Source organism: Coffea eugenioides, chromosome 9 (genome assembly GCF_003713205.1).
Source record: "Coffea eugenioides isolate CCC68of chromosome 9, Ceug_1.0, whole genome shotgun sequence".
Taxonomy (NCBI): domain Eukaryota; kingdom Viridiplantae; phylum Streptophyta; class Magnoliopsida; order Gentianales; family Rubiaceae; genus Coffea; species Coffea eugenioides.
Window position 1 is genome coordinate 2,033,561 of NC_040043.1, and position 27,188 is coordinate 2,060,748.

Genomic DNA, 27,188 nt, shown 5'->3' on the forward strand with positions numbered 1-27,188 from the left:
TATGATTTTTTCATAAGTGCTTTTTTTTTTGTTTTCAGGCCAAAATACATAATCTTTGAAGGAGTACCAAGGAAGTAGTTCATATGCAATTTTAGACTTTTCATGCTCAGAGAATTTCTAGAGTTTGAGAAGGCAAATTTTTTTTTCTTTAATTTTTTACTGTAGGTGGGAAGTTTCGAATTCGGGACCTTTGACGTATATTCCCTTTTCCTGTACTACCCAACTTATCCCTCTTCCTCAACCCAAAAAAAATAGCAAAAACAAGTTCATTGTCTACAACATGGTTGGATGCATGGTGCACAAACCCCAAATCCAAAACTAGTCTTATTCAAGTATTATAGTTTTAAATAATTATATTTGGGATTAAAGGGAATTTTTCATTCCATTGGAGGTGTTTTAAAGTTAGGAGTTTGTAGTAATTATGTGGTATAGAGAAATTATACAAAGCTCTTTTAACATAAAAAAATATACTTTAATATGGTTGAAAATCATTTTGCTTACATATATAATATATTCATATTTTTAGAAAACATTTTCAAAATTTTCATGGTGAGGCTATTTATTTTGGCCTTTTGTTTTGGATTTAGCTAAATTATTTTTGCCTTTTAGTTATCACAAAGCTAGCATGAAGAAGTAAAATAGTTACAAACAAATATTGTTTATTCCTATATCCTACATCAAGGGGATTGGTCACGAAATTCTTAGCAAATAAGTCCAAATGATTTTATGTCATAAATTTCATGTTACTACAATAGGTTGTCAATTGTCATTACTAGATTAGAGCAAAACACTGAAGCAACTTCCTGATTTAAGTTTTTTATTTTTATTTCCTCATTAAGCTGTTTACTTTTAGTTTCACTGAATCTTACATGACTATTCACCTTTTGATTGAGTGATGATTGGTATCAAATACTATAAGGTAAAGATGCAAAAGTTATATATGTGGAAAGAAAATATATAAGAATGACATATTTCATTTTTTTGATATCGCTTCCAATCAACGATAATGGATTGTGCAAATGCACAGGGTTTAATCTAGTTGTACAATAAGTGCTAAAAATTTCAGGCTTTTGTGCGCAAATATTTAGATTTGCTGTGCAATTACCCACAAAGACTAATTCTCAAGCGTCGTTAGATGCGGATTAGCTTGACACTGATGGAAGTTCCAGAGATTACTTGTTAATTGAAACATACATCAATGAGATCTTCAATGAAAATGTACATCTGATGAACAAATTACTTGAATGCTTTCCCTTGATTCCTAAATTTCAAAATGAGACACTATGGTCCCAAATTAGTCTTTAAAATATAAAATCTGTTTCATTTGAGGTCTAAAATACAAAATCTGTAGATCTTGCTACTTGCAAACAAAGGGCCTGTTTGGAAGCTCAGATTTTTCACAAGTTTGTATGCTACTAGTTTTTTAACAACTTTTGCTACAGGAACCCAAAAAACTTATCAAAATTTTTAACTTACACACTTCAAAATACCCAAAACTTACAAAAAAAAAAAAAAATTCCCTTCCCTTTTTCTTCTTCTTCCTCCCCCATCCCAACCCACCACCACCTCCGGCGCCGTTTCCTTTTTTTTTTTTTTCCCTTGCTCCCACTCCCCGCCATCCTCCTCCTTTACCCAGTTTGTATGACCTCTTTTTTTCATCCCTCTCCCTTCCCCCACTCCTCCCCCGACCACCCTTCCCCTTCCCCTCTGGCCGATTTGGTAGCTAGGACTAGATCACACCGGGGTCATTTCTTTGCACCAGATTGCGGGGAGGGGGAGGAAAGGGAAAGGCTGAAAATTGCAAAAAAAAAAAAAAAGTTTCTGCTGGGCATTGACTGCGCCTTGACTGCTGGGCGAGGGAAGAGGGAGGGGGAAGGGCAGAGGGGAGGAGAGGGGGAAAGGGAGGAGAGGGGTGGCGGGTAGGAGATGGGGAGAGAAAATGCAAAAAAAAAAAAAATATTTCTACTGCAGACTGCTTGATGCAGTTTCGAGAGAGGGAACAGGGAGGGAAGGGGGAAGGGGAAGGGGAAGGAGAAGAAGCGGGAAAGGAGGAAAGAAAAGAAAAAAAAGAAAAAAAAAAGAAAAAAGAAAAAAGAAAAAGGAAAAAAAAGAAAGAAAATGAAAAGGAAAAAAAGTTTTTTATCTTACAAGTTTTTTAACAAATTCTACAGTGATCTACAGTAAAATTTTAGACAAACTTCCAAAAAATTCAGATTCCAAACGGGGCAAAAAATATAACCCAAAATTTAGGTTGGGATTCGAGCTATATACAGAAGGACTTTTTCAAATGGATCAACTTTTTTCCTTTTTGTTTTTCATTGCAAACCACTCTAATCCTAATGCGACTGGGCCGGCTGGGCCGCCCTTTCTAAGGGGAGAAAATAAGAAAAGAAAAGCAAAATAAGTTAAACAATCGATTTCTGATAATGACGAGACACGTTAATCCTCCAAGCAACATCCCCAAGGACTTGATGTGCTTTTTTCTAGTTGTAGGAAGAATGCTCGTACCCTTATAATGAGTTTGGGTTCAGAACCTCATTTACTATGTGTACTAAAAAAAATTGATAAATTGTATGGAGTTAAATCATTGATATCATGGTATGCAAGACACTTCAGTTGTCCCAGTGGATATAAAGCTATGGGGTAAAATATGTTAGCAATGATTGATTATGTGGATGCACATAACGGTATATGATGTAACGAACTGGCCATTGAAATGATTTAACTTGTAGATGAGCATGCAAGAAAACCCATGTAAACTTGGAGTTGCAAAGTTTCTCTCCTATTAAGTGCTCTTAAATTTTTTCAAGGGTAAATTATACATAACCCCTTTTAGTTTCATACCTTCTCACATGGCCACCTAACAATTTAAAAAATCTACGTCAATCCACTGTTTTTTCATGCAAACTAGAAACTTGACAAAAAATAGCCTCTGTAATATCGTTAGTTGAAATGTGAGTATTGTTCTTACTTAAGTACTAAATCAAACCACAGCCTAACCACCAAGCAAAAAATCACAAGCGAATTATATGGATAAATGCAAAAACTACAGGGGACGAGTGAATATTCATACACATCGTAGGTCAATTAAGTGCTACGATTGATTATTCAATCGCTATAACCGATGATACTTTCCATCTACTTTTCACTTTTTATAAAACCACAGTGGCGATGTGAATGTTCTAAAGCTTTGGGAGGATCATATATATTAATATGCACATATTTTGGGAGGTTATATATAATTTACCCTTATTCTTTTTAATGACGTGGAGAAAATTTTGACTTCTGCAAAGGTGTATTAATTAGACCTAGACATCAATTTTTCGACTTACATGTTATGCATGACTGTTACTTTCTTACCCAATTACATATTCAACCCGACATTGTTAACCGTTATCAGGCCTTTAAAAGTAGGACCAGACTGCTCTCTATTGTATTGAATAGAACTTACTCTTCATTATATCCTAATAAAATTAATTTAAATTTTTTTGCAAGTCAACACCGTTCACAATATGTTCATCATTTGTGCAAGTTATACATAAGATTACATTCATGTGAAATTGATTAAGTTTTTCCCTCTTATTAATCATTACAAACTTTATTACAATTTTAAAAATTACAATTTTGACTCCGTTTTCACCGTTCAAATATTTCATATAAATTGAATGTCAAACTATTCTTAAAAGAATATTATCTTTTAATATGTTGATCTAAGAATCTAAAATGGATAATGCTTATCAATAAATAATATGAGTTTCCATCTCAAAATTAATTGAAAATGGGTAGTAGTCCAAGAACTTACATGTAAGGTAGACCTAATCCGTGTACTTAATTATAAATGAACCTTGAGATCCTAATAAATTCTTGATCGTATATGGAAGTAGTATTAATTGATTTATGGCAATACCTCAACTCTCCACATTTGTATATTATTATATTATTATTTTAACTATTTTATTATATTTAATTTTATAATTGTTATAATTATTGTTATAACTACTGGTAATTTTTGTATTCGACTTTTTGTATTTTTGTTCTACCGAAACAACAGGTACAATAATAGCATTCCCCAGCAAAATTAAACACGACAGTGATGCCATGCCATTCACGTTTTTTTTCACAGAAATCGTACTATTCACGTTTTCATGTACGGATGTTTGGATTTTCTGGATGCTGAACATCCACTTGACATAAACTCATCTATAAAATGGTCCATCACTGTGCGACTAAACTCATCAAAGCAAAACCACAAGAAATCACTGAAAAGACAAAAAATGGCTCTCTCCTTGCAACCGCTCTTCTTAGCAATAACGTTCCTGTTGATGGCATCTCTGATCGGGTCCTCCGAAGCTGTTCGAATTTCCACCTATTGGGGCCAAGACGCTACCGAAGGAAGCCTGAAGGAGTTATGCACTGAAGGTACTGTTCGCTACGTGAAAGCTCCTGTTCAGTACGTGAATATTGCCTTTCTGAGAAATATTGGTGGTGGCCGAACACCTGAATTGAGTTTAAGGCATTGTAATTCGACCACTTGCCCCTTACTAAGTTCGGAGATAGAACTTTGCCAGAGCCTAGGCATCCAAGTGTTAATTTCTCTTGCTGGAGCTCCGAACCTTTCTTCCACCGCTGAAGCTTACGAAGTGGCATCCTATATCTGGGACAATTTCTTAGGTGGCAGTTCAAGCTCTCGTCCATTAGGCGAAGCTGTTTTAAATGGTGTAGACTATCATATCCACTCTGGAAAGCCAGATTTCTTGGATGATCTTGCTCGGGCACTGTCGGGATACAACACACCAGAAAATAAGCAGGTGTACTTAGCTGCTGGACCCGAATGTCTTCTGCCTGACCGTTGGCTTGACGCTTCTATCAGAACTGGCCTTTTTGATTACGTGTGGGTGGAATTTTTCGACAATCCAACTTGTCAGTATACCCCAGACAATCTCATTGCCCTCTTCCAGAGTTGGAACGAGTGGGCTTCGTATCCAGGCGTTAATGCACTATTCCTGGGAATTCCTGTATCCCCAGAGGTCGCACCTGACGGCGGTTACATCCCATATGAGGTGCTAGTTAGCGTGGTTCTTCCCTTTGTGGAGACCTATGTCAACTTTGGAGGGATCATGCTTTGGCCCTACCGTCATCATCACCCACACCCACATTACAGTGAGAAATTCAGGGTGCAGTCCTATGCTGCTATCTAATCAGTTCCTGTCGTTATCTATTGGCAGATGAAATGTAGTCCTGGCTCTTCATGCCAGAGGCAAAAATGATAAATAAAAAATGGGTTATCAATCCCCAAATTTAAATAAATTGCTGAATGAAGCGGGATCATGTTTGATTTCGAATTTGTGTCTATTCTTCAGTAAAACATAATGCGAAAATTATGGTTGGTTCTAATTTTTCCTTGTTCTTCAGCAAAAAAAGGAGCTGGAGAAGAAAAGAACATGCAAAAAGTAGTAGATGAAAGCCTGTTTCAATATTGATTGTTGAACATAACCTACGTGCTCAAAAAACTAAAAAGGAAAAAAATCATACCTATATTTTGCTTTCTGTGTCCTATGTATCTTTAGATATATATTTGTTCTCCAATATAAATATATTCCCATAAGAACCTTTATGTGTTTCGGCCTTTCGGGACAACTTGTATAAAAAAATGGAGTTACTATAGCTCACTTCTCCTGGAGTACGTTTACAAAATTTAGGTGCAAAATTGAGAGCTTTTTAAAACTTGGAAGCCTAAATAAAATTCTATTATCAAGCTTCAGGAGCGGGGAGGGAGGAGGAATGGGAAGTTTGGGGGGGTTTTTTTGAGGGAGGGAGGACGGGGGGAGGGGAAGGCAGGGGTGAGGGATAATTGTCCTGAGTAAAGACCACGTGAATGAGGAGGAAATTCCGAAAATGATGGCGTTTTCCTAAAAGATTTTCCAAATAGTAAAAGTTTTTAAGAAAATGCATTCAATTAATACAATCTTTACAACACGCATTTACTAAATGCATTTGTTAAGAAATAAATATTTAGAAAAATCAAAGAATGCATTTGCTCAATGGAGCGGTTCTAGAAATAAGGCTTGCCAAGTTAAAAGTTTTCCAAACCCATTTGATTTTATTAGGGTACTTGTACTCTCACAACCTTTGCTCTTCTCCAGCTTCTCTCTACTTCTTCTCTTCTTCTCAAAAGGCCTTCCAAATACATGTATACAATTTTTACTTTGGTTTTCTAATAAAGTCTCTTCTCAAATTTTTTTAGTGAGAGATCTCCGTTTCTCTTAGGTTTCCTATTGAGAAATTTCTATTTCTCCTTTGGATTTCTAGTGAAAATTTTCTGTCATCACTAGTGAAATTTTTGTTCAGTTTCTTTTTCTTATTTTGTTGGTATATCTGAATTTATTTCAGATATGGATATCAATCTTTATTTTTTTAAAAATCTTAGGTCTATTTCAATAGATTTCATAATTATTATTGGAGATTAAAGTAATTAATTAATAGATTTGGCAATTGCAACATATACAGAAAGGAGTTGCAGAGAATTATCTTATTAGAAAACAATCCTGAATTTCTTTGTATTTTTCAGATTTATTCATAATTTTTCAGATTTTATTGTATCTGTTAAATTGCGGGCTTTGTTTGGCATCTTATTTTTATGGGTGTTTTAATAGACAAATTTTTAACAACTTTGTCTATGGAAACGCCAAAAATTTTAAAAATAAACACTCCAAAAAATTTTTCCAAACACTCAAATACCTAAAAGGTTTTATAAAAAGTCTACAGTAGGCTATAGTAGAATTTCAGGCAAACTCCCAAAAAACACACGTAGGCACCAAAATTTTACCATTTTGTTTATTTATTTTTCGTTAAATTTTTTTTTATTTTTATTTTCTTGATAAAAATCATCATTTTTAGAAAAATCGAAAAAAAAGAAGAAGAAGAAGAAAAGAAAGACAAAGTAAAACAAAAAAAAAAAAAAAAAAAAAAAAAATAAAAGAATGGAGTCCACGCACGCGTGCTGGTTTCTTCTTCTTCGTACGAAGAAGAAGAAGCAGAAACAGTACAAGATTTTGCAACGGCAATTTGGATCCCATTTCCACCCATTTTCTCTCATTTTTCTTTCCCGTTAAGCCCCTCAGTACGATGCCACTGTTGAAATTTCTCGTCACTGTTGAAATTTCTGCAGCAAATAGGGCTCCTGACTTCACTCCAAAAATCCACGCAGCTTCCATCGATTCGTCAGGCTTCTTTATCTTTGTAAGTTCACCATCAGAGCCATATTCTGGACTTTATTCGAAGCCTATAGATGAAAGTTGTTTGTTTTTCTTTTTATGAATCTAGGGGGAAGCTTTGAGCGTTGAATCTTGTTTTTTTTTTTTTTTATTATTATTATTTGTTTCTGTTATCAAAAGGGAAGAAGAATGCATGAGAAATTTGACAAGATTTAAGTTTCCGTTAGTTGTGCATGTTTGTTGTCTTTGTTGCCCCCATTTCCTTTCTTCCTATTCATTTGTTTGCCCAAGAAGCTGCTTTCTTCAACTCTTTGTGGAGCAATGTTGATGTTTTTGGATGATGCTGCTAGGAGTTTTTGGAAAGGATTCTGGTTTGATTTGTTCCATAGAGTAAGGTTTTGATTGCCTTCCTTTTCATGATGCAATATGCGTGTGAATGTTGGCTGATTAAATGAAATTCCATAGCAAACCTAGAAACTGCAGAGGAAAGCTTCGAAGGAGATGCATCAAAGTTTCTGAAATTCTACTTAGACCCCTTATTTTTTAAATAATTCCACTATGGCCCAAAAATTCCGCCAATGAACCATTTCGAGTCCTTTTAAATTTTAATCATCTTTTGGGTGTTTTAATATATCTTTAAAGCAAATTATTTCTGGGATTTAGGGAATAATTAGGGTTAATGATTTTTTAGTTGATTTATCATCTTGTTGGATTTTGGTAAAATAGTTTAGGGTTTGGACTTGGTTTTGTTTGATTGGGTTTTGGAAGTGGGTTTTGATTTAATTTGATTGTGTTTGATATGGGTTTGGAGGGTTAAAACACATCCTTTTTGTTGGATTTATTTGGGTCAAAAATGTTGGACTGGCCCGTTCTTTTGCTTTGGACTTTGGTTGGGCCAGTGGGAGTTCTGGCCCAAAGAAATAATAAGATGGCCCCAAAGCCTATTTTCTCAAGAAATCAGAAAAAAAAATTGCATTTCAGTCCCTGTACTTTTGAATATTTTTACTATGAGTTCTTTCAATCAGGTTCCTAATTTAATTGTAAATAGGTCCTTAAACTTTATTTTTCTTTCATTTTTACCCCTAAATTTTGTAATAATTGTAATTGTACCCTAAAAACTTTCCCAATTTTTTGCAAATAGGTCCCTAGCAGTTTTGATTTCTTAAATATAGGTCACTTTTCTACTTTAATTGTTAATTATGTTTCATTTAAGTGATTTAATTGATAGATTTCATGATTATTTTCATTTCTTTATAATTAAATTGGTGAATTGATCATTTTGTTCATTTTGGAGCATAAGTAGGACAAATTTCAGCCTATTTAATCACCACTTCAAGGAAGGTAACCTCTTTTATTATTTTAAACACTTTTATGTGCTCCAATGTGTTTTTATGTGTAATTGCATGTTTTGAGTGCTTTTTTCTTTAATTAGTTGTTCTTATTCATTTTAAGTTTCATTTATTTTGTTTAATTTTGATGATTATTTGAGAGGCATTAAAATGTCAAGTTGTAATAGATATGTGCTCAAGACATGTATTTAGCTAGCCTATGTAATAGATGGGTTTTAATTTTTGCTAAAAGTGTATTTAGTTAGATAAATGTAATAGTTAGGTTATTATTTTTTTTTAGAATTCCCTCCTTTAGATTGTAGTTAGGGCCCGAATGTAAATAGTTAGGCTCTTATTTGCATTTATTTGCTTGGGTGCTTGCATGCTTATGTGCTTATGTATTTACTGCTTTCATTAGGGTTTTGCATCTATAAATTATGCTTATGTGTTATGTGATCTATGTGTTTTATGTGTTTGCTTGTTTTAATTATACTTTATATGATTTATTTAGTTATAATAAATGTATGACTCACCACACTAGTCCAACGCTAGTTGTGGCCTTTTCTCCCGATTTCTCACTAGTCCAATGCTAGTGAAGACTTGTAGAAGTGGGCTAGTTCAATGCTAGACCATTTAGACTGTTTTCACGCTAGATCCACATTCTTTGCGTGACATTCATCATATTTCACGCACGTTTTTCATTTTTAGGATCTTTTCACATCTTGCATGATATTTTCTCTATATATTATCCCCTTTACCCCTATGTGTGCAATATATGACATTTAGACTTGCATTCTATTTAGAAAATTAGAAATAGGTTAGTTCATTTGCTTGACTACATTAGAAGAGTCACCTTTTAAATATGAAAAATGGACGAGTATGGTTTCTTAATCTTAGCACGCTCGTATCTCCTCTATAAAAAGGAAAATCGAAATCACGAATCTTAGTCCCCGTACCCGTTATGTTGCATTCCTCTTCTTTAGGTCACGTATATTTATTTTAATTCTTCTTTTCTTCAAGTCTCATCTTCGCATATTCGTGACCTCTTTTAAGAATCATTTTGGACATCACAATTAATGTGATTTGCACCAATTAAACTTTGGAAAGATATTTCAACCCTCACGATATCTATTAGGTCTAGATTTGCATCCATGTAAAAACGTCCAAATGTGATAAGTTTTATAGGTTATATTAAGAAAATTTTCGACTCAATCACGCAACCAACTTTGGCTAGATTGAAAGGGTGCCTTAGATCAAATCTTTGTCTTCCCTTTCTTCAACCGTGACTCCTGAACTCTTTTCTTTTGTTTTTTTGAAGACCTGGAGTCATCTAAAAAGGGTTTTGTTTATTTTTTTTATTAAAAAACATATTTTTGGGTGACTTGGTACACTTTAACTCAATACCAAGTGGCGACTCCTATTTTTTCTTAAAGACCCTTTTTAGACTATTATTTTAGGCCCAAATCGTCGCACTTTTTTTAAGTCTCATTTTAGGCCCTTTTCTTTTGTTTATTTTCTAAAATAAAAAACTCATTTTCCAAATCAAAAAATTCATTTTTCTAACACCTAAAACCATTAGATACACAGTTTATTTTATTATTTTCAAAAAAAAAATGGGGTGCGACACACACAATCTAAATGGACCAGCAAATCTATTATTTTCAATGCATGTTTTACTTACCATTTGTGTAGATTTATATGATGTAAATCAAATTGTGCTGGATGATTTCCAACAATCTATTAATGAACCATGTTATCCAAAATAGAATATATTGCGGTAGAGGAGATAGAGAAAATAGCAAGAGGTTTTCTCTGAGGGGACAACCCAAATCAAAGGAAAATTCACCATGTAGCGTGGGGAAAGGTGACACAACCCAAAGGTAGAGGAGAACTAGGGATCCGAAGGCTGAGGAGAGTGAATAGGGCGTTACTAGCCAAAGTGAGTTGGAGGTTTACGGATAGAGAGGAGGCACTGTGGAAGGAAGTGTTGAGAGAGAAATATTGCGGAGGACAGGGAGACCTATTCGCAAAAAAAAGCAGGCGAATCTCACACTTGGAACAGTACATGCGAAGGCAGTAAAGTTATAGCTAGAGGAAAGAAGTGGAGGATTGGAAACGGCAATCTTGCTCTTTTCTGGATAGAAAGATGGATGTCAGAAATACCACTAATTGAAGAAGCTGAAGTGGACTTAAACCCAGAGGTTCTGGAAAGGAAGGTAGGGGAGTACTGGAGGGAAGGAGAAGGATGGAAATGGGAAGAACTGGAAGGAGTTTTGACACAAGAAACACTAGCTAAACTTAAAGGATACTGTGTGGTACAAGGTGAGGATAATCCAGATGTAATGAGTTGGTGCCCAGAAGCAAGAGGGGAATTCACGTCAGCTTCAGCTTATGAAATCCTATTAGAAGAGGAGGACTTGGGGCCGAGAGATATAGGGTGGGAGAGGATCTGGAAACAGAAAGGCCCAGAAAGGTGGCAGTTCTTGTTGTGGTTGGTTAGACATGGCAAATAACTCATACAAAGAGAGAAGAAACGAAGGCACTTGGCTCTGGATGATAAATGCCCGATATGCAGAGAGCATGATGAAACTACACTCCATGCACTCAGGGACTGTACCTGGAACAAACCCATTTGGAAAAGTTTGGTGTTCCCACATGCTTGGGAGGAGTTTTTCAGCAAGAACACAGTAGATTGGGTAGACTGGAACCCAACGCAAGAGGGCATAGGAGCTGGGGGGAGAGTGATGTGGCAGCTAATGTTCCAACTAACGGTGTACCAAGCATGGAGAGCCAGAAACAAATTTGCTATTGAAGGCGAGAACTACTTCCTTAAGATCTCCCCAGCAGTTCTGAGGCAAACGGCAGAACAAGCAAAGCAGCTCCTATTCAATGGGAGAGGCAGATTCCCTAGGCAAGAGTGCTTCATAAGATGGATTCCACCAATTGAAGGAGTGGTCAAAGTTAATGTGGATGGTGCCTCGGAAAGAAATCCTGGCAGAGCTGGAGTAGGAGGGCTCATTAGGGATGCGGCAGGGATATGGTTAGGAGGTTTTGCAGAAAGTATAGGGGAAGCAAGTAACATAGCAGCTGAGCTATGGGAATTCTTAAAGGAATGCAGTTGGCTTGGGACAAAGGATACAAAGATGTCATCATAGAGTCGGATTCGAAAGTGGGGCTGGAGTTGATAGAAGATGCAGTGGCTACCTCGCCTTACCACAATTTAGTGAAGCAGATTAGAAACATGAAGAGCAGAGAATGGTCGTGCAGGCTGCAACATAGATGGAGGGAAGGAAACAAGTGTGCTGATTGGCTGGCAAAAGAAGCAATCCAGTTACAGTTACCAGGCGGACTTATGGAAGAGCCACCGGATGGACTAAAGGAGTTACTAGGAGCTGAAATAATTGGGGTCACAACCCCACGCTTAGTACCTTATTAATAGGCAATTGCCTCTCCTTTGTATTCAAAAAAAAAAAAAAAGAAGAATATATTAGGGCACTTGTAAGTCCTTCTTTAACAAAATCTAGAAAGATAACAGTAGTATAGTTGAAATGATCAGAAGAGACTTTCAAGAAAAGGAAAAAAATGATCAGTAGATCAAAACTTGTTGCTTTTCCCGATTCTGTATCAACGTGAATTCTTTTTTGGTCCAATGTAAAACTCTTAGCTATTATTATTCATAAAGCAAGATAAGTTAGCAATAGCGGCATGATACTTTTACAAAGAATCTGAGAGCAGAACAATCACTGAACCCTACAGAAAAGCCAATGACGAAAGAGCTACCATAACTCAGCAGCGATAAGAGAAAGTACCATGGCAGTTATGCAGGTATTTACTACAGTTAATCAATTGTTGTGGTAAATATTTAGCCATACCATAATTAACTGTGGTACAGTTAATTATTTATCCATGGTACAGTTAATCAATTGTTGTGGTAAAGATTTAGCCATGCCATCATTATTGAGTACGTGGTTAAAAAAAAAGTACTTTTGTTACAGTTTTCATTGAGAGGAGTAATAAGTATGAATAATATCGAATTAATTGTTGCATTTTGGTCAACTTTAGTGTTATACAATAATCAGTAATCACCTTAATCTTTATCTGTAAATGTGTAGTGCCCCATTTATATATATGTGTATATATATATATATATAGGTTATAGAAGCGCAAACTGAAATACCACAAAATGCTTATTAATAGAAACATCCATCAATTAGGTAGTCAACGAACATGTAAACATGAGTGGACAACATATTTGAAAGTAATTCAATTAGATTAAACATTTCAATTAGGTAGTTTTTATATGGAAGCATTTCAATTATATTTCGATGGGATCTAGCAGTACTGTACTTCCACAAAATAAAATATTAAGCATTCTCAATGGTGATATTTCCAATTGCATGGATAGATTGATGTAATTACGTGTGTTTGCATGGTGCAGTGTACAAGTATGTAATTTAATTTTTTAGATTGAGAACCCATGTAACATATACTTGGAGGCCATTTCTTTTATTATACGGAAATGTACATATGGAGAGAATATACTTCGAGTTATTTTATTTGCAAATACATCCCTAGAACTCCACAAATACATGCTATATGAAAATTTGGTAGGGATACCCGACTCTACCAACATCCTCCAACTCTCCTCAGTCGTTGGAATTTTTTCCAAGAAACAGTTGCACAATGGACCATGCTAGTAATGGCGTCAAGAATACACACATCTGATCCCTGCTTTGATTGGAATCTAATTTCATTCCGAGCTCTCCAAATGGTATACACTGTCATTGCTAAAGTCATCCTCTTGAATTGATTGCAGAATGATTCTCCCGACTGGTGATGAGCAAGCCAAGCGATTTCACAGTCTCAAGAGAGTTTACTTCTAAATACACTACACATTTGCAGTTTTCGCTGAATTCTTTCTGTAACTAGACAATCAAAGAATAGATGATCCATACTTTCCACAGCCATTGCACAGCAAACACAAGTTGCTGATTCCACCTTCGAACCCCACTTCCTCAATCTACTGTTGTCAATTTTCTTTTACAAGGTAGCGATAAGATAAAGGAGCATCTTGATATATGATTCTTACCCCAAACCAGTTTGTACCATTCCACAGTTGGTTTGCTACCTTTGATTACCTTCAAAGCTAATTTAACAGGAAAAAAATACCAATATCACTTGCAGTCCATCTAGCTTGATCTTCGTTTCGTTGTCTGGCATAGGAACAAAACTTTCAAGTGTTAATTGCTCCAGCCATTTCACTTCCTTTGACATTTTCCTACTTTGAGGCCACTTTCATTTTCCATCTTCAATACACTTGGCCTAAGAGTTGCACCCAAAGCAGGATAGTAGATTTTCTGAAAACTACAAGAACAACAGTCGCACAAGATGCCATGCATCATAACAAAAATTTGTTTGAAGACCATTCCCTATTACATTCTGAACAAAAGAGCGAGCTACCGGCCTTTGTTTCAACAATGTTCTCCTTATCCAAGAACAATTCCTTGGGATCTTAATACCCCAAAGGACCTCCTTTTCAACATGACTTCATGCACCTATTTCACCTATTAAGAATCTTTCTTGTTGCATATATTCCAAATGAGTTTCATTTCAAGACTTTGATTCCACAAGGACAAATCCATAGAATCAATTCCACCCTCTTTTTTTGGCAAACATAAGGATCCTTCCAACGTACTCTGGCTCTGTATCTAGTTCTAACTTCACCTGCCCATAGGAATGATGCAATGATACAATTAATCCTTTTAACAGCAACTTTTAGAAGAATAAACACACTTGATGACCAATAAAAATGTATACTATTCAAGACAGACTGTATAACCTGTATTTTACCACCATAACTCAACTTTTTAGTAGCCCACCCTTGTACTTTCTGATGTAGCTTAGTGAAAATTAGTTCACAATCCTTCTAGGATAATCTGGATGTAATCAATGGCAGTCCAAGATACATCACTAGTGGTTCTCCTCTAGGCATTTTGAGTAACTGACAGGTGCCGAACCTGTGCAATAATAATAAATAAAACCTAACTACCACATAAAGCAGTCAATAATCAATTCGAGTACTGGAGCAGGGACTCTAGGTGTGCAATAGGTTACTTGATTCACCCTGTTCCCGAAGAGTTTGCTTAATCCGATATACTTGAATTAATTATTTAACTGAATTTACTAACTTAGTAGACAGTGGTAAGCAGGGTCGTCTCCTCAGGGACTGGCGAGAAATTTATTTCTTTTCAAGTCAAGATTAATAGGGGGTTTTGGGATTAAACGACAACTAAATAAATTAAATGCAGAAAATAATTAATTAAAAGAAATAACTAAGAGAAACTCTAGCCAAGGGTATACTTCAGAAATGGTTCATGCAACTGATCATTGATTCAAAGGTAATTCCAACATTTATTAATAGAGTGGTTATAGTTGTCTCGCACGCGCTAAACAACCAACCCTTCCTTAATTTATCGATAGCTAAGGTACGACCGTTAACTATTTCCCTAACCCAAAAACAACCCTAGGTACGACCGTAGGATTTAATTTCTAGTTTGCATTAATAATTAGAAAGGCCCAATCCTAATTAACAAACACGCTACGAGGGTTTGTTTAAATTAGATCGTATGTTTCCCTGACATAAACCCAATTACGCCAGTTGCTACTGGGATAGAGATAACGAACAATTACGGATTCAATTACCTCTATTTAGCAAAATAGCCTGTATGAATAATTAATTATTGCGCACTAATCAATCATACACAAGAGCTATAACAGTTAAAAGCAGGAAACATATGAATACCAATAAATGGAGGAAACAATTAAAATAAATTAGATCTCACAGTAATTATTGAACCAAGTCTTCAGTTGTCCCCTTCACTAGAATTAAGAGGTTAGTCCTCCATTAATGGAGAACAACCATGCGAAAGAGCTATTCGAACCTTACAAAATTGTTCCTGGCCAAATCGGCCAACTAGCCAAAGAAAAAGTCATAAGAACAAAGCAATTGTCCTCTTTTATTTCTGCCGTCAAAAAAAGATCCGAATTTGTTGCTAGCTGAAGTCTTTATCACGCGGGATCCGGCTCTTTCTCTTCTTTAGTTTCCTAATGGAAAAATACTACCTAATAGAACTAGTTTCCTAAATAGCAAAATAAACCACAAAAGAAAGTATTTCAAGTTTCCTAATTCAACAATAAGACTAGTAATTAGAATTCAAGTCTTCCAAATCTTCCTCTAAAGCTGCCCAGAGTTTGAATCGAACTTGGAAATCGATCCCGAACGTGCCACCATCAAATTAATTGGAAGATTGCCCCTTTTTGTCACGTTTTGCTCTTTTTCCTACAATTTAGCACCATTAACCAAATATAAGTAAAATCCATCAATTAACGCAATATTTGGTATAATAAAAGAGGAAAATAATCATAGAATTAATCGCAAAAATACAACTTATCAGTAACTGATGTGACGCCAGCAAAGAATATGTAACATTTCTGAAGATCTGGTTCCAACCCTGACATTTTCCCAAATTCCTCCATAGCAGTAGCAATAAGCGTAAAGGATCTCTTTCTAGCACCAGAAATTATAAAGAGATCATCAGCAAAAGTCAAATGTGTTAGCCAATCTTCTGGCAGTGGGGATAAAAATCAAACAAATTAAACAGAACACTGAATCCTTCCATTGCAATCACAAAGAGTTGAGGTGAAATGGGATCCCCTGCCTCAAACCTCTTTCATTGGGGAAACATCCAATAAGTCATCTATTGATATTGAGCGAGAATCTTCCAGTAGTGACACATAAAACCACCCATCTTGATCAGGTAATCTTAGCATTTCTAGCATAGAAAGAAATACTCCCAACATAGAGAGCTGTATGATTTCATAACATCTATTTTCAAAACATATCTGGGCTTACCCCTACTCCTTTGATATCCTCTCACCAGTTCATGAATTACCAGGACATTATCAATGATATGCCTGCCCTTGACAATGGCATTTTGAGTGTCACTGATAATACTAGGTAGGACACATTTCAATCTAGTATTAGAAGGAAGAGAGGTTTGGTTCTTTGCCTCCCTTGTTGCCACGTGGTTACCTAATAATTTGGGGTAACATACATAAAACCCCCCTGTGGTTAAGGAAATCGACACGAAACTTTCTCATTATTTAGAAACGCCCACTTAACCTCCCTGTGCTTTGGACTTCTTAGGATTTTACCTGCTGATCGGCTGGGAAGCTAGTGAGTGATATTGACGCGATCTAATGGTCACTTGTGACTAGAAGAAACTAGTTTTCATTTCAATTTTGCCCTCCATGTCTCTTACAAATGAAACCCACCATAGTTGTAGTTCTGCAAATGGAAAAAATGGACAGAGAAATACAAAACTAAGACAAAAAAAGGTCAGAGTTTGAAAAAAACGCAAGGCTGAATTGGCAAATTTTGAGCACACCAAGTTTGGACTTTGCACAAAAAAAAAGAAAAAAAGAAATGGTGTTAGCAAGCTCCAGATTGAAGTAGTAATTGCTAGAATGGCGGCAGTAACTGTAAGGATAGAACAACAACTGACTAACTACTTTACCTGCCTCTTAAAATATTTCTCCTTTCTTCATCCAAATGGCGGTAATATTGTACTAACCAGAATTACTACTGGTGAAGTAGATTAACAAAATCTTCCGGATACAAGTGGAGACCAATCAGTGGCCAGCTGATTTATAAAATGAATGAACAAGGCAAGACGAAAACGAGACAAACTTAAGAGGAAATTTACAGTAGTTGTGGTATCAAAGGAGGAAGAAGAGAGAAGTTTAGTGGAAGGAAATGCTTCAAATGTTGTCCAGAAGTTTAGTTCTTGACTTAATTGGTAACCTTATCCATGGCATCTGATCCATGTTGCATCATTTTGGTTTCGTTAAAGTTACACATGTGAAAAAAATCAAACAACGTACCTATCCATATTATGCCGAAATTAGCTTTGTCTCTTGAGAGAAGTAGTTTATGGATTGTGAACTTCCCCAAAAAAGTAACTGAAGTTGCTCTTGCAGGTTTAATATAAATGAATATGTTTCTTTTGCTTCGGAGAAAAAAAAAATTGGTCTTTGTGGAGCACTTCTGCACTGATAAGAAAGAGACTACTTGTAAAATACCAAGTTATAGGTTTGAATATCAATCAAGTAATCGTAGGGCTACTGGTTTCACTCTCAAACCCTCCCTTTTCTTCTTCTTTTTTTTCTTTTTCTTTTTTGTTCTGTTGTAAGGTTTGAAGTTTTATATCTCGAATACAAACTAAAAGGTAATCCACCTCAAAAATTTTAAAATTTTTTATATTTGTATATATCATTGGCACACTCGAAAAGTCATATATATATCGTGCTCATAAGAAAAAAACTAGTGTTTTAGGGGGAAAATTTATGGCACATAAACGGCATCCTGATTGAAAGACATAAACGGCCTGTTGCAAAGGAATGTATCCAGTTTGATTGTTTGTAATGGCAAAACCACTTTCTTGTGGTATGGCATCCTAAGGGGCCTCATGTACTGCCAAATTCTGGTCTTGAAGATTCATTACTGCTTGCCCAGCTTAAATGCAGGTTACACAGTCGATTGTGCCATAAGTAAACTTGTGCAAATTTATTCTAAAGTCCCCTGGTTTAAAGATGTTTGGGGTAAGGTAAGCATAAAGCCTTGTTTTTAGAGAACGTTTATTGACCATAGACAGGTTACTATCCTGGGAAATGGAGGTTGGTCCCTTGTGTAAAAAGAATATGTTGCTATGCTCTTGAAACTCTCTTACCTGATGTTTGGGAGTTGGTGCAGAAGTGTTGCTTGGTGTGTGGGAATCTGCAAACGCAATGGATGATTCAGAAATGTTCTCATAATTCGCTTATTATTGCTGTTCAAAGGGTAACTTTTGCAGCCAGGGTGTATAGATTGTGGCATTACAGTGAGCTTTAGCATCTTTAAAAACCTTGTATAGCATCATAACTAATGTTGTGGTTGATTGCATTATGAAAAAGGTGGCTGGATGGATAGGGTTGAAGGCATCTCAGGAGGCTGTCAACCTTTGTGCAGAGTTAAATCTTGCTAGTTCTTGTATAGAATACTGGCTCTGAAGCCTCTTGATGATTTTGTAAGCAGTAGCTGATTAGCTATGAATTAGCTGCGAATAGCACGATTAATCATTAACGCTTAACTGAAATAGCACTATCAAACATTAACACCCAAAAAATTCGGAAAAAAAAAAATTGAACACCCAAAAAAATTTAAAAAAAAAATCGACTAAAACTGAAAATAAAATCATGAAATCAGATGAAGGAGAACAATTAATTAATAAAAAACTGAAAAATTTTAACTCAAATGACATCAAACGAAACATCCACACAAGCAAAAGGAATACACGAAGACATCACTGTAGTACGTAGAAACCATTAAAAGAAATTACATCTTAGAAATTTAGTACCTTAGAAAACTATGTTATGGAAAATATATACACGGACAAAGCACACATGAAATATTACTAATCTTCTATAAGTACAAACATATATGAATGATCGGTCTAGATTTAGCTATATATATGTACATATCCATCACTTTCGAAACAGCCAAAGAAAATGATTTTCATCCTACATTAACATGATTAAACTGCAGTTAATTACGTCAAATTTCAAGAATGTAATTTACAAATTAAGCATCGCAATGCAGAGCAGCCCTATAACAACCGAACCAAAACAAAGTACAATTGTGAATCCTTCTTGAATGACCATAGCTGCACTGGTGTTTCTGGTTTCAATCCATTCCTCTTAACAACCTCATTCCACCCACTCACCAACACGTACACTTCAGAGTTCCCCATATACCACTTTTTGAACTTGATTCCTGATTGAGCAAGTGATGGCTCAATTAAGAGGGCATTAATTTCTTGCTGTTTGTTATCAATGTTGAATCTCCTCCTCTCTTCTTCTGTCAAGAACCCGTGATTCAGAACCTGTTTCACCGGAATCGACAATCTTTGAAGCCCAGTGTTCACGTCTGAAGAAGACAGTTTCTTTTCAATCACCAAAACAGGGTCCCCTGTTGCCCCCAGTTCCTCCATGTACTTCTTCAACTCCAGTGGAAGTTGTTCCCGCTGGTTCTGTTCTGACGGAGGAGAACAAATATCGCCTGTTTGCTGCTTCGTCACTCGATCAGGAATATCTATCATTACAACTAGTTTCTTCTTAAAAGTAATCTTCGTCTTGCTTTGCCCAGTAGATTCCTGTGTGGCCGCTGATTTTTCGTTCAAGAATGGTTCTTGATCAAGAAGCTGATGATCATCAAGAATGGGCAAACTGATTTTGGTATCTCTTGCCAATTGAACCATTCTTTTACCTCTATTCTCCCAAATTTTCCCTGTTTTTTCAGTCAATGTGCGAAATCCCGAAAGATCATCAGCGGAACTTTTCCTGGTTCTGCGTAGATTATTGTGATTCTGGGAACTGATTCCAGTAGTTCTTGCCAAAAGAACTTCCTTTTTACCCTTATTCACAATGGATTTCTTGAAAGGTACTGTTTTTTCAATCACGGGACAAAGTATCTGCTCATCTTGAGCAGAATCGAACTTTGATCTTTGAGGATACTTGCTCTTTCGAGGGCGTCGGCGGAAATTCAGAACCGCCATTCTTGATCTTCCCTTCCACCAACTTAGATGCTAGAACTATGATTTCTTCCTATTAATGATTACTTAAAACTAACAATGAAAAGAAATAATTGAAGAAAACCTAAAACGGAACTGGAATGATGAAGCCCAGTGATAAAAAATCTCTGTCTCTCGTCTTCTTCTCAAGAACAACTGCTGCTGATGTTGAAAAGAAAACTAGGTTTAAGGATTCCTACGAAGAAATTGTGCGGCAATGTGAGGATTCAGAATTTATACAGCTATTTGTGTTGGATAGTTTAAGTTGGTATCTGAATCCTATTAGGACTCAGGTGGGGCATATTACCGTTATGTTAGTTTGTGGGAGTAATAGTTTTGGAAGTTTCCTTTTTTGCTTTCTGGTTGTGGGATTCTGGGATTTTAGTTTTTGTCAAAATGGTTTCTGGGTTTTCGGATTTATTAATAAAAATGGTTTTAGATTGACCCTTGAGGATTAATGTTTTCTATTTCTGAATAATTAGAAGAGAATGAAAATTTGCAAGAACATATCTTTTTCTGTATTTATGTTGAAATTGTTTAAGTAATAGTACTTGATGTTCAATGCCTAAAGGTAATTTGTTGCCTGTATTAATATTTTGAGAACTATATTTAGAAAATGTAACCATTTTTCATTCCATTTTCTCCAAGAGCAAATTTAAAACTGTAACCCGGAAACTTCTTAAGATTATGGGATAATTTATATAGCTAGTTGGGTTGTATATTTGACGTTGGTTTCTGAATTGTGTTCGGATTCGGGAAGGTCATATTACCGTTGTGTTAGTTTGTGGAAGTAATGTTTAGGAAAGTTTCCTTTTTTGGTTGCTGGGATTTTTTTTATTGATAAAAATGGTTTCCGATCATTGAGGATTATGCTCTTTTTTTTTATTTTTAATATTTTGATGAGATTGCCAATTTGCAAGAACATATCTTTATCTGTACTGGATGTTTAATACACAAAGCTACTAATATGGGCTTTTCTGGACGATAATTTGTTGCCATTGCTAAAATTTTCAGAAACAAAATTAGAGATTGTAACCATTTCTTGTTCCATTTTCTCCAAGAGCAAATTTAAAATTGAAAGCCCTGAATCTCTTTAGATTATAATAGTAAAAATATAAAATTTGTTTTAGTGTTGGGCGTGAGTGGCCGTTAAATGATAGGAGTTTATTGTTTATTACAAGTACTAGGATTTGGGGAAAAATGTAGTTTTGGCAACCAATATTTAGTACTTGTGCAATTTTAGTCCTTGATATTTTGGTAAAAACAAATCTAGTCCCTGTTGTATCTAATTCAAAGCAAATTTAAGATATCTGAAGAATTTGTTTAATTATTGATAAAATTGAGTCACATACGGTTATATGTCTGTTAGATTAAATTTAAAAAGCAAAAAATAAAGTAGCACCTAATTTTAAACAGCAAGATTAAGGACTAATAACTCACGTGCTAATCAATTAACCTATAAAAGCGATTTTTTTTCGTTAAACTACAAAATTCAAACCAGTTAGAGCACCCAATTCATTGACCCAAAACTCATTTTCATTAGCTATCCCCATTGCCTCAAGCAAAAAATCTTTGCTCTCAATTTTTATGTATAGTTTTAATTTTTTATTTTGTTTCTTGATTAATTAATTACTTACATGCTATCACGTGGCTTATCTTTATTCTTCAAAGTTAGTTGCTGTTTTGATTCGATTTTATAATAAGTAAAACTTTACAAAACACATGATCTTGTTAATAATTTGAAAAATCAGACAATTGTCTTAAATCTGCTTCAAATTGGAAATACCGAGGACCAAATTTTGTTATAACTTTAGGGACAAAATTTGCATTATGTACCAAATATTGGGGACCTTTTTTTTTTCAAAATTTTAGAGACTGAAATTGTATAGTTGCCAAACATTGGGGGGCAAAATATATTTCTCTTTAGGAATCACGAGAACAGCATTTTTGTGTATTTTATGTGCAAAATTGAAGAAAGGATTCAATTTAGTTTTTATTTATTGTGCGAAGTGAAGTATCCAACTCGCAAATTGATGGGTTGCATTTATTTTAGCTCTTCAAACTAAAAAAGTTTCGATATTGTACCTCAAATTGCGCAAACTGCTATAATGTGGCCTATCGATCGAATTCCATGTACTCAAAGTATCCTTAGTGGACACAGAAAAACTGGATTAATTTCACTTTAATTTGGATTGCTAACTTGTAGCTAGCTTTCACTTTGCGTTTCAATTTTCAATTTCAATTTTTAACAATTTGGACACTAAACTCTCACATTTTTCCCATTTGAGGCCAATAGTTAAAATCGTAAGCAAAACTAATAGGAGTGTGTACACAATAATAAAAAGTCTAGTGATAGGGTATATTTTGTTATTAATTTTATTAGTAATTTCCCCTTCTATTCCGGACAAATATTGTGTTAATTGCTGATATTTACTCATATTTGGTATCTGGACCCAATTTCAGGAATGAAGCGGAAAATTACCAAACATGAGGGTCTTTTTGGAGACAAATTGGGACTTCAAGCAAGTCGCAGGCCAGGGCCACAATGCTGAAAAGAATTGGACTCCCATTCCTTTATTGTTGTTGACCAAGAAGATTACAGAGAGAGAACTTCAAGGCTTGGGCCTTTGACTTCGGTAGGGACCACGGAGGAAAGAAAAAGGGCTTTGGTCCTTTTGTGCTGAAGAAAAGGAAAGCAACGTGGAGAGCAAAAAGGGACTAAGAAGAAATTGGGAGACTTGTGCCAATTGGTGGGGACCGCACATTAGTGTCACTTTCTTTTGACTTTTAAAAGGGGGCAAGAACGTACAGAAGACGGCTGGCTTTTATTTTGATCTCTAGTTTTAGTCTTTTAGTGTAGCTTTAGTTTTTCCTTCTTTTGACTGGCCTCTGACACACGCCAGGTGTTCGACAAAATTCCCCAACGGGAAAAACACCTTTTATTCTTTGCTTCTTAATAGAAAAAACAATGCCTTCGCAATTCATTAATTCGTGTGGTGATTTAATTATGCGGCGTGGCTAAATCTTCCATCTAGTCAAGGGTCAACTCGACGGCGCAGTCCCGAAAATCTGTGAGATCTAATTAGTTTTCACGTGTTCCTTTATTTATTAATATTTGCACGTTGCCTGCTTGTATTTTCATGGGATTATTTTATTAATTGGATGTCAAGGGCCCGATGTTCAATGTGATTTATTAATCTCGTGCCAATTTAGTCAATTAAATCCGTAATTGTTTGATTGATTAATATTAGTGGCAACTGGTGTGTTTACCCATTAGGGGAACGTGCAATCTAATTTAAATAACCCTCGTAGCGTGTTGTTGGTTAGGGCTAGGTTTTTCTAATATTAATGCAATTGGGAAATTAATTCCTACGATCGTACCTAGGAGTATTTTCTGGTTAGGGATGATCAATGGTCGTACCTTGGTTATCAATAATTTAAGGAAAAATTGGTCGTCAGACTATAACTAGCCTATTAATAAATTAAGTGAACCTCTCCTGCATCAATGATCGGATAAATGGACTGTGCCTGAGTAGTTGCATCCTTGGCTAGAATTTATTCATTCTTGATTTAATTCCTGCTGTATTTGTGCTAGTGATTTATTCATTTTTAATTAAATTGTTTAATTGTTTTTAGTTACATTCCGGTGAAATCCCCCTTTATCAATTGGACTTTGAAAGAGACAGATATCTCCAGTCCCTGAGGAGACGACCCTACTTGCCACTGTCTACTATTCAGTAATTTTGTCAATTAATTAATTCTGGTATATCGGATTAAGCAAACTCTTCGGGAACAGGGTGAATCAAGTAACCCATTGCACACCTAGAGTCCCTGCTCCAGTACCTAGGATTAATTATTGACTGCTCTTAGTGGTAGTTAGGTTCTATATTTATTATTATTACTATTATTGCACAGGTTCGGCACCTGTCATCTAGTTCCATTTTACACCCTTTAATTTCTATTTGATTTTAATTTGCACCCTTTAAATTGTATATGATCTCACTTTGCACTCTAAACTCATACTGAACACTTTGAACCCTATGTTCTCATATTTGTTCCATTTGAGTCTAATTTTAAATAGTGTTAACCAAAACTGATGAAAGTAAAGAACATGCATGAATTGCCCTAAGTGTAGAGGTGGCAAAATGGGCGGGATGGGCGGGATTTGCTTGGGTTTGTGATGGAACCGGGTCATATGGGTTTGGGCCCAATCTTACCCATATGTATTTTGGGACTAAGTTGGGCGGGATCACTTTGGGATGGGTTTAGATTGATCCCGCCCAATACCCAAATCTATTTTCTACATATTTTTTTCCTTTAATTCATTTTTATTTTTTATATAATTTTAATATTTTTGATTTATTAAATTTTTTTTAATTTTATTAAATAAACATGCAAGTGCTTTATACTCAGGATTCCCATCAAAAATTGGATTAACAAATAAAGGAAAAAATAGATATACAGTCATATTCCAACATATATCAAGATGGCCAAGGTACTTAAGGTATTGAATATTTATTCTCATCATTGTCCAAAGATGACAGGTCTAAATTGACTGAAATGTTGAAAATTCTTGTGGATAATGACTAGGAAAACTACTAGATTATATTCTCTAGTATGACTATAAAAATTGTTAAAGATAATTTTTGAATCTAAGACTCCGTTTGGATTGGCTATTTTTTCAAAAAATAAGTTTTTCAAATACAATGTTACAGTAATATACAATAACTCAAAAAACATCCCATCCATATTAGTATATCAAATATTTCAAAAAAATTTTATAGTAAAAATTTTTCATATACACTGCTATAATAAAATATTTCAAAAATACCCCCCAAAAATAGTTAAACCAAACAGAGCCCTTGTTATTTGAGCCCAATGGGTACCCAAGTATTTCCCAAGTATTCCCATCAATTAATGGGTACAATTGGGATTTGTCCCATTTTAAACCCAATATCAAAATCCAATACCCATCCCGCCCAAAGTCCCCATGGGCATGGGTAACCCATTGGGACTTGGGACAAATTGCCACCTCTACCGAAGTGTACCAATTGTACAAAGGACAAAAAATTAGAGAAGGAAACTTTCCCTCCTTTTACCACTGAATTGGTCTCTCCAATGTTACATTTTAAAGAAAAAAAAAAGCAAATAAAAAGTCGAAATATTTCGAATATTACCGAATCAAAACTTAAATCCAAAGAATATTCTTAAGATATGCCAAACACCACATTTGGAGTTATTTATTATTTTTGGGTTTATTAATCATTATTTAGATGGAGTTTATTACAACATCGTTAGAGTTGTTCTTTTCCCTTTTGTTCTGGGGATAATTTTCAAGACTTTGTAGTAACACAGTGTAGACATCTCCATAAGAATAATGCAAAAATGATAATTAACTTTGTATTGGGGGCAATTTTTGCATTTAGTTGTTAAAGATTTTTAGATTACAGGTGCTAACGTTATTTTCAACCATATTGAGTAAAGATAGATTGTTTGGAGCATTTTTTGGACTGTTAAAATGACTTGCTTTATTTACTTATTTATTTATTCCTTATGAAGGATAGCAACACTGGCAGCCACGTTTTCATTTTCATGCTATTAAAACCTAATTTATGTAATTTGACCTGGGCTGGCGTTCGGTTGCTATTATGACCTCATTTGATAAATTTATTTACTTACTTTTGTATTTTGTTTAGCTGATTAGTTGAAGGCATGACTTCATGTGCTTGGAATATAAGGTCTAACAACACCCAGTTAATTTGGAGAATTCCAAAATTTTATCAGTTCTACTAATAATAATGCACAGAAATATATAATTGAAGGCATAAAAAAATTACACAATATATATATCGGTGTGTGTTGAGAGAGAGAGAGAGAGAGAGAGAGAGAGAGAGAAGAGAACAAATAACTCTATTCAAAATAGCAACTTTATTAATATCTCAAACTAATGAAAATAGTCACACCACAATAAACACTTGATAATCCCCTGATAAGTTCGTTGGAGACTCTCATTACTCTCTTTAAAAAGCACTTTATATAACACACTATTTATAACCAATCAGACTTGATGAACAAAGAAACGACGAATGAAAGAAATTACCCAATAAATCACCAATCCCTAAATAGCATACTTGCTAAAAAATTATAGTTAGTGATTGCATGGGGAGTTTGAACCTTAATTGCATCCAAGTTTTAAACATAACTCAAAATTTCATACTGCAAGTGATGAGATTCTAATTTATGCTTTAAATTTTATCGCATGCCAATTCTCTTATTCATTGTGGCTCACAGTACTAGGGAGTTAGGAGCAATTTTACGAGAATTATTTCCAACTACTAAGGCTTTTAGCTCACTCAACTATCCATACTAATCAAGAATTTTAACCAAGTAAATAACAACAACCATAAAACAATGCAAGAAAAATTAACATATTGAAAAAAGTCAACTAAACACAAATGTCCTAAAGTATAGAATCAACTAGATGTACCTAATTATGGATGAAATAGTCAATTATCACTAATGCATTTGTCTTGCTAATGATGCATTTCATTTAAGTCATCAGAACTCGCTCTCACCAATGAACCGAATTTAGCCAATACTATAGTTTCTCTACTTCCATGGTGAAATCACAAGTGAAAATTTAATCAAGCATGGGAAGTGTCAAAATCATCCAACTAAGTGCATTACTACTTTCGCGTGTCTACTCCTTAGGTTCCACTTATTTCATTTCCATCATTAACAACTACTTTCATAGATTAAAACTATCGTGCCTTGCAAAATGGTGATCAAGCATTCACAAATGTAAAAGCAAGAATAAGTGAACTAGCAAGTATATGGTATAGCAATAATCAACTATATTCAACCATAATTAAAGCACAAACTTGAAGGATCACGTAATTTCTGACCCTCACTTAATCTTGAAAAAAAAAAAAAAGTCCATGTCTTCCTCTTCTTGTGATGCACGAAAACACTAGCTAGCT

At 35.1% G+C, this 27,188-nt stretch overlaps 1 protein-coding gene across 1 annotated transcript; it reads left to right on the top strand.

The window, feature by feature from the left end:
* Positions 1–4,237: 4,237 nt before the first annotated feature.
* LOC113782816 (acidic endochitinase-like) lies at positions 4,238–5,342 on the top strand. Its single transcript, XM_027328741.1, has one exon. The coding sequence runs from the start codon at positions 4,275–4,277 to the stop codon at positions 5,196–5,198; it is 924 nt and encodes a 307-aa protein (XP_027184542.1). The 5' UTR covers positions 4,238–4,274; the 3' UTR covers positions 5,199–5,342.
* Positions 5,343–27,188: the final 21,846 nt, after the last annotated feature.

Coding starts and splice junctions, on each gene's coding strand:
- LOC113782816 (XM_027328741.1), top strand. CDS start 4,275: ATGGCTCTCTCCTTGCAACCGCTCTTCTTAGCAATAACGTTCCTGTTG.